The following is a 12,833-nucleotide window of genomic DNA, read 5'->3' as shown; positions in this document are numbered from 1 at the left end:
GTTTGGAAAGGCAACCTTCAAAGCTCATCCAGTCCAACCCCTCTGCAGTCAGCAGGGACATCTGCAACTAGACCAGGTTGCTCACAGCCCCAGACAACCTGATCTGGAATGTTGGTTGTGATGGAACATCTCCCACCTCTCTGGACAACCTGGGACAGGCTCTCACCACCCTCAGTGTCCAGCATTTCTTGCTTTTATCTAGTCTGAATCTAGATTAGTTTTCCAACCATCACCTGTTGTCCTGTCACAGGAGGCCCTGCTCACAAGAATATCCCCAGTTGTCATCTTAGTTCCTCTTGCACAGACTTGTGGGCAGGGAACAAATCTGAGCATTGTGGTGAGCACAGAGAGCAGTAGTGAGCACTGCTTGGAGGATGTAGTGAAGTGGGAATCAATTTCTTCTCCCAGGTAAGAAGTGCTAGAACTTGAGTAAATGACCTGAGGTTGCACTGGGGAATGATTTTTTTTTTTCCCCCAGAAGGGTTGTCAAGACCTAGACCGGGCTGCTCAGGGCAATAGTAGAATCCCCATCCCTGAAAGGATTTAAAAGTTGTGTAGATGTGGTGCTGAGGGAGATGTTTAGTAATGGTCTTGACAATGCTGCACTAATGGTTGGATTTGATGATCTTGAAGGTCTTCTCCAACCAAAATGTTTCTATAATTCTATGGTTTTTCATTCTCTGAATTTGCAATGTAAGACAATCATGGATGCATAAGATGTGGCTTTGCTTTCTAAATGTTAACAAACATCATTTTTAACTTGGGTGTCACATGCAAGAGCCTGTAACTGCTGCATCTGGTTAAAGAGCAGGGGCTTGGTTTGTGTCACTGTGTAGGAAATGTGTTGCTGAGGAGGATAGCTACCTGTGGTCAGGACAGAACCCAAATATAGGTGAGAAACATTTGCCCTGAGTTCTAGAGTTCTGTCCATGCCAGGCTTTTTCCTCATGGAAGAAGCATGCCGAAGGCTAATATCAGGATTATTTGCAATATCCCATGCCTGATATGGGAATATTTCCATCAGTGGAAAGGAGAGAGAGAAAAAATAAGTGAGAGTATAAATTGAAGTCTCTGAAAGAGAAGATCCAGGAGGGAAACCCCCAAAAAAGACCTCTGTATGCCTGGGTATAGTGCTTTATGAAGTCCATTTGCTTGGGGCAAGAGCTTCATCTGTGGATTTTTTCGTTTTTTGGAAAGGAAGAAAAAGAAGCAAAGAAACTGAAAAGATCCTGCAGTTCTTCAGGTTTTCTGAACTAAGCAGCTAAATAGTTTTGATGTGTAATTGATACAGGAGTTCATTATTTTGAGTTTCCTCTTTATATGCCAGCAAAGTTTTGAAAAGAAGTTGGAGCTCAGCATAAATTCCATGTCAAGTCATTCTTTGTGACTGATAGCAATGAATCAAATAAAAATCAATTCAAAACCCACCTCTCCTATTCTGTAGTCTCTCAAAACAAATAAACAGAGTTTTCTTTGAAGCTGGTAGAGTCTCCTGGTAGTTTTTGTGACCCTTTACAAATGGTTCAGTTCTACAAAACGGTTCCTTTGACCCTTGGTGGAGGAAATAATTTTATTCTGAAGCTTTCTCCTGGGCTGATAAATTAAGGGTGACTGGAGTGGAGTGTTTACCTCAGCTACAAGTACTCTGGTTGACTTTATGTCACAGCAGATTTAATTTGAACAGATTCTAGGGGTTGAGTGGAATGTTTCTGCAGTTAAATGTGCCCTAACTGTGTTTTGAACAGCAGGAAAATGGGAATAACTGTATGGAGTTGCTGCATGCAGAAATTCATTTTTTTTATTCTTTTTTTCCCTTTCTGAGGTGTTTAGAATGACAGAATGTTTTTGGGTTAGAAGGGTCCTTTAAAGCTCATCCAGTCCAACCCCCTGCAGTCAGCAGGGACATCCTCAACCAGAGCAGGTTCCTCACAGACCCAAACAACCTCACCTGGAGTGTTTCCAGGGATGGGACATCTCCCACCTCTCTGGGCAGCCTGGAGCAGGCTCTCACCACCCTCAATGTCAAACATTTCTTACTTCTCTGCACTCTCAGTCTCCTTCTTTGAGTTTCAAACCATCACCCCTTGTCCTCTCACAACAGGCTTTCTTCTAGGCTCCTTGGCTCTCAGGGGCTCTCCTAGGCTCCTGTGGCCACCAGAAAGTCTCCCTGGAGCCTTCTCTTCTGCAGGCTGCCCAAGCCCAACTCTCTCAGCCTGGAGCCTCCCAGCAGAGCCCTTCCAGCCCTGCCAGCATTGCTGTGGCCTCCTCTGGCCCTGCTCCACCAGCTCCCTGTCTGTGCTGTGCTGAGCACTCCAGATGGCACATAAGGATACTAGCAGATTGGAAAAAAATTGCTTAATACATTAAAATAACTTCTTTATTTCTTTACACTGAATCTTATAAAAATAGGAAGGAGTTTCATATCATCTGATCAGTTTTGCTATCCCACTTGTGTGGTTTGTTAGAAATAGGAAAAAAAGAATGACTGAAATGGAGAAAGAGTACAATAAACTCTGAAATCATCTTCCTTGCAGGAAAGTGGCCCAGTGGATGTTGCAGTGCATCATAAAGTTAGTTGGAGACATTCTTGTGTTCTCACCCTTGCTAATGATAAGCTGGCGGGCTGGCTAGGCTCAGAAGAGTGGTGGTGAATGGAGTTAAATCCACTTGGCAGCCAGTCACCAGTGGTGTTCCCCAGGGCTCAGTGTTTGGGCCTGTTCTCTTTTATGCCTTCATCAGTGATGTGCCCGAGGGGATCAAAGGTACCCTCAGTACCTTTGCAGATGACACCAGGATGGGCAGCAGTGTTGATCTGCTTGAGTGTTGGGAGGCTCTACAGAGGGATCTGGCCAGGCTGGATCAGTGGGCTGAGGGGAATGCTATGGTTTCACAAGGCCAAGTGCTGGTTCCTGCCCTTTGGTCACATCAACCCCCTGCCACACCCCAGGGCTGGGTCAGTGTGTCTGGAAACTTCCCAGTGGGAAATGACCTGGGGGTGTTGGTGAACAGCAGTGGCTGAAGATGAGGCAGTGGAACTCGGGGTGTTTGCCAGTCACTGGCTGAAGATGAGGCAGTGAGTGCCCAGGTGGCCAAGAAGGCCACCAGTATCCTGGCTTGGATCAGCAATAGTATGGCCAGCAGGAGCAGGGCAGGGATTGTCCCCCTGTACTGGGCATTGGTGAGGCCACACCTTGAGTCCTGGGTTCAGTTTTGAACCCCTCACGTCAAGAAGGATGCTGAGGGGCTGGAGCATGTCCAGAGAAGGGCAATGAAGCTGGGAAAGGGTCTAGAGCACAAGTGTTGTGAGGAGCAGCTGAGGGATCTGGGGGTGTTTAGTATGAAGAAGAGGAGGCTGAGGAGAGACCTTCTGGCTCTGTACAGCTCTCTGAAAGGAGGATGGAGCCTGATGCGGGTTGGTGTCTTCTCCTAAGGAACAAGTGATGGGACAACAGCAAATGGGCTGAGGTTGCACCAGGGGTGGTTTCCATTGGACGTAAGGAGCAATTTCTTCCCTGAAAGGGTTGTCAAGGCCTTGATCAGGCTGCCCATGGCAGTGGTGGAATCTCCATCCCTGAAGGGATTTCAAAGCCATATGTGGTGCTAAGGTACCTGGTTTAGTGGTGACCTGGCAGTGCTGGGTTAAGGGTTTAACTGAATGATCTGAGAGGTCTCTTTCAACCAAAGTTATTTTACCATTCTAATGTTCATGATTTTTTTTCTGTAGTGACAAGTTATTTTTTCAAGCTGTTGTTTTTATTTTGATAGAAAATATTTTTCTTTGCTGGTGGCTGAACCTCTAATAATCAATATATATTCCCTGCTTTGCTTGTCGATTACAAAGCATCGCAGTTTTGGAGAGGAATTACTCAGGCTGTCTCCTGTCTGAACTGAATTTGCAGTGGAACCAGGTCAGAGTGTAACCTCTGGCCTGAAGTAATTATCAGTACTCACACTGGCTGACTTCCGCAGCAGTGGGCAAAAAGTCAGGTAGATCACAGAAATTCCAGCTGTTTGCAATGTGCTTCATGATTTGAAGGGAGAATGTTATTGAAGCAGCCTGACTCTTCCTGACCTACTGCTTAAAATGTTACCCATTCAGACACTTGAACCCAGTGAGTTTGCATAACCTCCCCTTTGAAAACATTTCTGTATCAGAGGTGGTGTGGCTGTGTGGACTGTGGGCCAGGAAATGTGATTCCAGTCTGCTCTTGGCTTGGACTAAATAACTAGTGCTGTGATCACTCAGAAACCTTGTGCTGGAGCTGCTGCAGAAGAGATGAACTTAACCTGTCTGCATATCATAGTGCATGAAACTCTTCTTCCTTATCTGCTCTGGTGAGACCCCACCTGGAGCACCGTGTCCAGTTCTGGTGGCCCCAGCACAAGATGGACATTGAACTATTGGAATGGGTCCAGAGGAGTCATGGAGATGGTCAGAGGGCTGGAAAACCTCCCTTATGGTGATAGCTGAGAGAGTTGGGACTGTTCAGCTTGGAGAAGAGAAGGCTCCAGGGAGAGCCAGGAAGAGACTTTTGACAAGGGCTCGTAGTGATAGGATGAGGGGCAATGGCTTTGAGCTGGAAGGGGGGAGATTTAGGCTGGAGATCAGGAGAAATTCTTTACAGTGAGGGTGGTGAGACACTGGAACAGATTGCTCCAGGGACGCCCCCTCCCTGGAGATGTTCAAGGCCAGGCTGGATGGGGCTTTGATCACCCTCTTCTAGTGGAAAGTGTCTGTGCCCATGCTAGTGTGGTTGGAACTGGATGATCTTTAAGGCCCCTTCCCACTCAGATCATTCCATGATTCTATGATCCTTAGAGTAATGGATTTCAAAGCCATGTAGATGTGGTGCTGAGGGACATGGTTTAGTGGTGGGTGGTGCTGGACTTGACGCTCTTAGAGATCTCTTGCAGCCAAAGCAATTCTACGATACTGAATTGTGAAGGGTACTGTGGAAATCAAACAGTAACAGAGGGAGAAACATTAGACTGGGTTACAGAAGGGTCCTGTTGCACCAAATGAAGTCTCCCGACTGCTGGAGGAGATAAAAATGATCTTTGGTTGATAGCAAGAATGCTAATGGTTCATGTCCAAGTTATTTCATTGTGTTTTAAAAAGTTTCATGTAGTCTGCAATTTACCATTGATTAAGGAGGCAAATGCCATTTTTTCTCCCTTATTCTGTATCCTGGTGTCCTGAGCATTTCTTAAGCCTAAAGTAGCGTTTGTGTGTTCTGTTCCTGGCAGATGGGGCAGAACATTTCCCTGACTCTTAACACTATGATTTTGTGACATTTAATAGGACAAAGTACACAGTTTTGAGATGCATTATTTATTTTTAGACTGAAGTGTAGTCTGCAAATTGGAGCTGGAATGTTCTGGGCAATTCCTCAGTGTTTTTACATCGTCTGATGTTTTGGCAAACGACAAAATAATGCTCCTATCTAAGAAAAACCACCCCTTGTCAGTGTGAAGGGATTCTGGGCTTTCTGAATTTGTTGTTTATGTGTTCCCAATTGAGCCTTGATGTGGTAAACAAGGTGTGAGCTCAGGTGAAGCTACCAAGTGTTCCTGGAAGTCACTTTGTAAACAAACGCAGTAAATCAGTTGTTATTTATCTTCCCCCCCCCCCCCTTTTTTTCCCTGCAGAGATATTACATACAGCATTTCTCTGGAAGCTGTGACCACTCTCATTGTCTTCCTCTCCTGCCAGTTGTTCCACAAAGAGATTCTACGAGAGAGCATCATCCACAGATACCTGATGCATGGCCGATGGTATGTCACCTTCTGGGGGTGCCTCCTGGTCAGAAATGGTCAGAGGGATGCAGCACCTCTGCTGGGAGGACAGGCTGAGAGAGTTGGGGTTATTTAGGGATCTTCTCAGTGATGATCAATATGTAAAGGGCCAAGGATGTCAAGAGGATGGGGCCAGATTACATATAGTAGTGCTGCAGGACAAGAGGCAGCAGGCACAAAGTGGGATGCAGAAGTTTCCACTTGAACAGGAGGAGAAACTTCTTTAGTGTGAGGGTGCTGGAGGCCTGGATCAGGCTGCCCAGAGGGGTTGTGGAGTCTCCTTCTCTGGAGAGCTTCCAACCCCCCCTGGTCATTGTACTGCTGGGCAAGCTGCTGTGGGTGCCCTGCTTTAGCAGCGGCAGGGTTGGACTGGATGATCTGCAGAGGTCCCTTCCAACCCCCACCATGCTGGCATTCTTTGATTCAGCCTGGAGAACAGAGTGTTCTAGTTAGACCTTACTGCCTCCAATCAGTACTTAAAGAGGCCTCAGAGAAAGCTGGGGACAGAGTTTTTCTCAGGGCCTGTTGTGACAGGACAGGGGGTGATGGTTTGAACTGAAAGAGGGAGATCGAGAGTGGCGAGAAGGAAGAAATGTTGGACACTAAGGGTAGTGAGAAACAGTCCCAGGTTGCCCAGAGAGGTGGGAGATGCCCCATTCCAATCAACGTGCCAGGTGAGGTTGTTTGGAGCTGTGAGCAGACTTCTCTAGTTGCAGATGTCCCTGCTGACTGCAGGGGTTGGACTGGGTGATCTTTAAAGGTCCCTTCCAACCCAAACCTTTCTGTGAGTCTGTCACATGCAGGGAGAGGAAGGAGGCTTAGTGTGGCTGCAGGAAGAGGGAGCCCAGGAGTTCAGCCTGAAGCAGTAGCAGGGCAGAGCCTCAGTGCCTGTGGGGTTTGGTAGTCCTTAGATCTCTGAACTGAAAGAATTTAATGTTTGGGGCAAAAAGGAGAATTTTTGAGAGGAGAGGTATTAGTGTGTATGTTTGAGGTGGGAGTAGCAGATACCCGGAGAGGAGGTGTCTGGGACTTCTGGAGGAGGAGTGAAGTTGAACATAACACAGCCCTTTTCTGTTCATCTCTGAAACATGTGGGAATGGGAACCAACAGTTTCCTTCTGTGGAAATCCTTTTCTGTTTTGGAAACATTGTAACCTTGTATTAAACCCCAAATTTTTTTGCGCATTTGTCAAAATCACTGATCTGAGGTCAGATGTATCATTGGCCTTTGCAAATTGGCCCCAGTCACACACAGAGTCAAAATTGTTACCTGTTATGTGTAACCAAAGCAAGGAGAAAAAATTTTACTAAAGAAACAAGTTTGCTGGTGACACCAAACTGTGAGGGGCCAGCAATGTGCCCTTGTGGCCAAGAAGACCAAGGGCATCCTGGGGTGCATCAGAAGGGATGTGATGAGGAGGTCCAGAGAGGTTCTCCTCCCCCTCTACTCTGCCCTGGTGAGGCTGCTTCTGGAATATTGTGTCCAGTTCTGTGTCCATCAGTTCAAGAGGGACCTCAGGGAACTGCTTGAAAGGGTGCAGTGCAGAGCCACAAAGCTGCTGCAGGCAGTGGAACATCTCCCTGTGAGGACAGCCTGAGGGAGCTGAGGGCTCTTTAGCTTGGAGCAGAGGAGCCTGAGGGTGACCTCATTGCTGTTGATAAAGATGTGCAGGGCAGTGTCAGGAGGATGGAGCCAGGCTCCGCTCAGGGTTGTCCAGTGACAGGACAAGGGGCAGTGGGGGCAGGCTGGAGCTGAGGAGGTTCCGTGGGAACAGAAGGGAAAACATTTTCCCTGTGAGGGTGCTGGAGCCCTGGAGCAGGCTGCCCAGAGAGGTTGTGGAGTCTCCTTCCCTGGAGACTTTCAAGACCCATCTGGATGTGTTCCTGTGTGACCTGCCCTGGGTGATCCTGCTGTGGCAGGGGGGTTGGACTGAATGATCTCTGGAGGTCCCTCCCAGCCCCTAATGTTTTGTGATTCTGTGCTGTTTCTTTGCATAGGTATTCTTCCAGTTGTGCCTTGAAGGAAAAGAATAGAATGATTCCAGAACTTACATAGTTGATTTAAAAGTGGAAGATAACCCTAAATGATTTCCATGATCCTGCTGGTGAAGGTGCTCCTGCAGACCCCTGCTGTAGCCAGCACAGCTTGGCATGGGCAAGACCTTCCCTTTCCAGTCTGCTCCAGACTGGGAGAGTAACTGCCTGTGCCCTATGCCAAACACCAGCCTGTGCACCCTGCCTGGGAGGTTGGCTGTGCCAAATTCTACAAGCTGTGAGTCAACTGAACCTGTTTTTCTTTTGCTTCTCAGCCTCCCATACACCAGCAGGCTTGTGAAAACATTGCTGTACAACTTCATTCGACAAGAAAGAAGCCCTCCCCCCGGGGCACACGTCTTCCAGCAGCAGACAGACGGAGGAGGGCTGCTCTACGGCATCGCCTCGGGGGTGGCAAGTGAGTCTGATTGTCTGTAAGCTGCATTTCCAAACCTAGGGAGGCAACCTCTCTGTGATCTCTCCTGCACAGGCTCCTGCAGCCCATTTCTGTTTCAACAGCTGGTGCTAGTGTGCGCAGAATAGCTGTCCACAGGCCTCTGAGGGTTGTAATTATACATGGTTCATGTTGAGCTGAGTCTAGCTGAGAGGGGTCCCTGCCCATGGTGGGGAGGTTGGGTAGATGATCTCTGAGGTCTCTTCCAACCTGAGCCATTCTGTGACTCTGTTAGATGTGTTAGAACATGAAGCTATTTAATCTGCAGGGCTGCCTGCAGGACAGCATGCAGTGGAAGTCACACTTAGACCTTTTGTCTTTCATTGAGGCCTGTTGGAGCAGGGCCAGAGAAGGCCACGGCAATGATGGGAGAGCTGGAAGCCCTCTGCTGGGAGGCCAGGCTGAGAGAGTTGGGCTTGTTCAGCCTGCAGAAGAGAAGGCTCCAGGGAGACCTTCTGGTAGCCTTGCAATGCTTCAAAGGGCCTAGAAGAAAGCTGGGGACAGAGTTTTTGTCAGGTCCTGTTGTGACAGGACAAGGGGTGACAGTTTGAAACTAAAAGAGGGAGATTGAGAGTGGAGAGGAGGAAGAAATGTTTGAGGCTGAGGGTGGTGAGAGCCTGTCCCCGGTTCTCCGAGAGAGGTGGGAGATGTCCCATCCCTGGAACCATTCCAGATGAGGTTGTTTGGGGCTGTGAGCAACCTGATTTGTCGCAGATGTCTCTGCTGACTGCAGGGGAAGTTGGACCATTCTGTGGATCCATGGTTTGATAAATCTCATTCTTCAAGTTTCTTAAAATATGAGGAACAACAGGTACATGCTGAAACACAGGAGGTTCCACCTCAACATGTGGAGAAACTTCTTTACTTGGAGGGTGGCAGAGCCCTGGAGCAGGCTGCCCAGAGAGGTTCTGGAAATCTCCTTCTCTGGAGGCTTTCAGAACCTACCTGGATGTGTTCCTGTGTGACCTGCCCTGGGTCATCCTCCTTTGGCAAGGGGGTTGGACTCAATGATCTCTGGAGGTCCCTTCCAACCCCTGACATTCTGTGGTTCTTTGATTTTACAATACGCTTTATGAGCATATTCTTTCCAGTCACTCACTGGGTATGATGAGCTGCTCTGGAGCTTTGCTGAGCAGAAGGTTGGACTAGATGGGCTCTGTAGATCCCATCCCAAGGATTCTGTGACCTGAGGGAATGACCTAGGTTAGAAATTCTGTAACATATTTCAGTTTGTGCCTTTCACAGGAGGTTTTGACATAACGTTTTCTCCTACGTGGTATGACTAGATTCTTACCTTTCATGGGTGGACTGTTTGCTATAGAGAATAATATGAAAGAGGTGATGAGATTTTTTGTTAAGAAAAAGGATTCTCATGGCTGTTACCCTGTACACTGTGGTTGCTACACCATGTATTGTTTGGTTTGGTGGTTGCTCCTTTCCCCACACCAGATGTATCCTTGTGGTGTGTGTGTTACACACAAAATCTCTTCCTAATGGTTTTTCTTTCCATATAATAAGACTAAAATACAATATATTGCTAGCAGTTAAGATGAAATTTGTTTTCTTTTTCCCTGACACATAACACCTTACAAGCCAGTTGCTGTTAAAACTGCTCCTATTTATTTTGCTCTTTTGTGAAACCCATTCTCTGGCAGCATCCTTAGGGAATAGTAAAGTTCAAGCTGCAAGCATTCTGCCAGAAAACACTTTCCAGCTTGTGACAGTGTGGTGGATCTCCTCATGGAGGCAGTAAAAGAGCACCTCTTGGCCAGAGATCACTGCTGCTGCTGCCTGTGATGATGTTACAGCACAGCATGCTGCTGGAGCACTTCTCCTTCTGGTTTCCAGTTTACGCACTCAAGGGTAGACCACTGCCATGGCTGGGTTGTGCCTGGAACAAATGCATCAGAAAGCAGTGGCTTGGCTTGCAGTTAAGCAGAGGTTTAATTAAATAGTTCTCTATAACCTTTTTATTTGAGAGTCACAACAGGTACATTCTCTTCCTACTTCTCAATTGCTGGAGAAAATTGCTCTTAAAATGCTTTTTCTGAAGCAGTTTTCAGTAGGTGGTTTGTACTCCTGCTCGCTCTCACTGTGTGTTTCGATACCTCTGCTTACCTGGTGGTTTTGTGCTTCTTGGTTCTAAATATTTAGGTATCTTTCTGCATAAGTGCTGCCACAGGCAAAACAGCTTTTTTCCTCTTCTGGTTACTGGGTTGGCTTTTAAAGTCCACCACTCCTGCCTTTCTCTGTAGCTCCTGATATCATTTCCCCCATGACTTTTTCCTTCTTGCATATGAGGTTTATATTTCCTAATGCAAACCCTTAAGGTTTCAGCCTACGTCTGTTCTTGACTCTTCCTCCACTTCTACCCCCTTCACTCCTCTTGAATTGTTGTCTTAGGAGCTCCCTTAGTGTACTCCTACACCTTTTTCCTTGCTTCTTTCATGAGTACGTGAAGTGCCATCTCCTCTCCCAGTGAATTAAGGCTCCTCACTTTAAAGCTTTAAGCAAAAGAGCCTTTATAAGGAGTTTTCTAATGATCTGCTTGGTAAAGAAAGAGAGGGGGGAAAAAAAAGTGCCACATCCTGTTATAAAATAGAAATATTTGTTCTGTTTGTGCCTAGACTGTTGAGTAATGCTTTTTTGAGTCTGATTATTTGCCTCTGCAAGATGTTGGACTATAGGTGAAACTTGGACACAGTAGGATTGGCAGTGGAAATGCCATCCATAATATCTCTGAATTAACCTCTTGAATTCCTTTTTTTTTGTCTTGGTTTGAGCTGGAGCAGAGCTAGCTCTGGTCAGTGCTGTGACTTCCCAGCTCAGTCTCTGCTCAGAGGGGCACTTTCTGCAGCTCAGGGCAGGTTGTCACAGCCAGGGGCTGCTCCCAGCAGTGACCACACTGATGGGGAGAGCTCCTGCCAAGGGCTGGCTGCAGAAAGGCTCTGCCTGAGACTTGCTCCTGTGCACACCAAGGGCACTGCCACAGCTTGTGCCACACCCTGGGGGCAGGAAGTCAGAAGTGGCAGCTGTGGGGAGGAGCAGACAGGAGAGGTGACCCTCAACTGCCCAAGAAGGGATTGCAGCCCATGGATGGCATCTTCAGGACAAAGCTGAGGGATCCCCAGGATCAAGCCTCTTCTTGACTGGCTGCTGTCCCAGGAAGACTCTGTCCCTTCTGCTCTGGGAAGGCAGAGGGGTTCATAGGGAGCCTCTGTGACCTGTTCAGTGGCCAGCCTTTACCCTTGACAGTTTCATATAGCATCAGGCACACGGGTAGAGTGTCATCTAGACTGGAAGGCATCAACACAAATCCATCATCTGTTGTGGAACAGGAGCAGGTTTTGAACAATGGACAGATGAAACCTGGAGGTGGTTTTGGTGTTGTGTTGGGTTTTTGGTGTATTTTGTAACCTTTATGGGACGGAAGAACTGAAAATTTAATCCTGTGTTGCTCAGTCTCTTTTAAATATCACATAATGCTTAAAAATGAGTTTACTGGCCTGGGGTAAACATGATCTCTCCTGGATGAAAAGAGTTGTCAGCCTGGGTTTAAAAAAATCACTGATTTTTTCATATGACATTTTGAGGCTCGCAGTAATTACTGTTTTATTAATCAGGTGTCACTTAATTCGACACCAGCGTAGCCTACATTAGCCATGTGTGTTCCATTGTGCATATTTTGTAGCCACTTCCACAGCACCACCAGGTCAACAAACCCCTGTGAGCACTGTGAGTCCACCCCCTCCTTTCCTTCCTTGTGATTCAGCAAGGGCTGATAATTATGCATGACATGAGCAGAAGTTTACCCTTTCCCACAGTTAACCTTCTCCTGCTTCTCATCCTTTGTAACCTGTTTGTTTTTTTTTTTTCCCTTCTCATGTGCTTCCATAACCCTGAACCCATACAGCCCAACATCCTTACATCAGTTTCTTCTCCTTCCTTTGGCCTCTGCATGTAAGTTGTATCCCAGTACCTTTCTCTGTCCTCTCTATAAAGTACCTTGATTAGAATGATATTGCTAATGATGTTGTCCTTTATGTTATGTTGTACTGAACCAAATGGCCTTCAAAAATTTCACAGAATTCATACAATCATAGAATGGTTTGTGTTGGAAGGCACCTTAAAGATCATCTAGTTCCAACCCCCTGTCATGGGCAGGGGACACCTCCAGGTTGCTCAAATCCCTGTCCAGCCTGGCTTTGGACATTTCCAGGCTTGGAGCCTCCACAGCTTCTCTGGGCAGCCAGAGAAGTTGTTGTTGTTGCTGTTAAACCCCCTCTGTTTTATTTTTTTGAGTATTAGTGCCATGTTGCAGTTAACCAAGTTGAGAGAAATTTTTATGTGCAAGTAAATTGACTTAGATCATGGTGACCCTGCTTAAGCAAGGCGGGGGTGGGTTAGGAGATCTCCCAAAGTCCCTTCCAACCATCACCATGCAGTCCAGATGATTATAGATGTAATTGGTACAATGCTGGGCCTGTAAGAAGCTAAATAGGCAGGAGCTGGATTTATCTTTGTTACTCACCTAAGCAATCACCATAACT

At 47.0% G+C, this 12,833-nt stretch overlaps 1 protein-coding gene across 2 annotated transcripts in view; it reads left to right on the top strand.

Annotated features, from left to right (window-relative positions):
• Window positions 1-12,833, top strand: part of DYM (dymeclin) — a 248,864-nt gene that overhangs the window by 28,982 nt on the left and 207,049 nt on the right. For both annotated transcript variants that reach the window (XM_054398246.1, XM_054398244.1), the window contains exons 6-7: window positions 5,650-5,775; window positions 8,105-8,247. In XM_054398246.1, coding sequence (XP_054254221.1) covers window positions 5,650-5,775; window positions 8,105-8,247 — 269 coding nt within the window. The remainder of the gene's footprint in view (window positions 1-5,649; window positions 5,776-8,104; window positions 8,248-12,833) is intronic.

The sequence above is a fragment of the Indicator indicator genome, chromosome Z (genome assembly GCF_027791375.1).
Source record: "Indicator indicator isolate 239-I01 chromosome Z, UM_Iind_1.1, whole genome shotgun sequence".
NCBI lineage: Eukaryota > Metazoa > Chordata > Aves > Piciformes > Indicatoridae > Indicator > Indicator indicator.
This window is presented reverse-complemented; position numbering and strand designations above follow the sequence as displayed.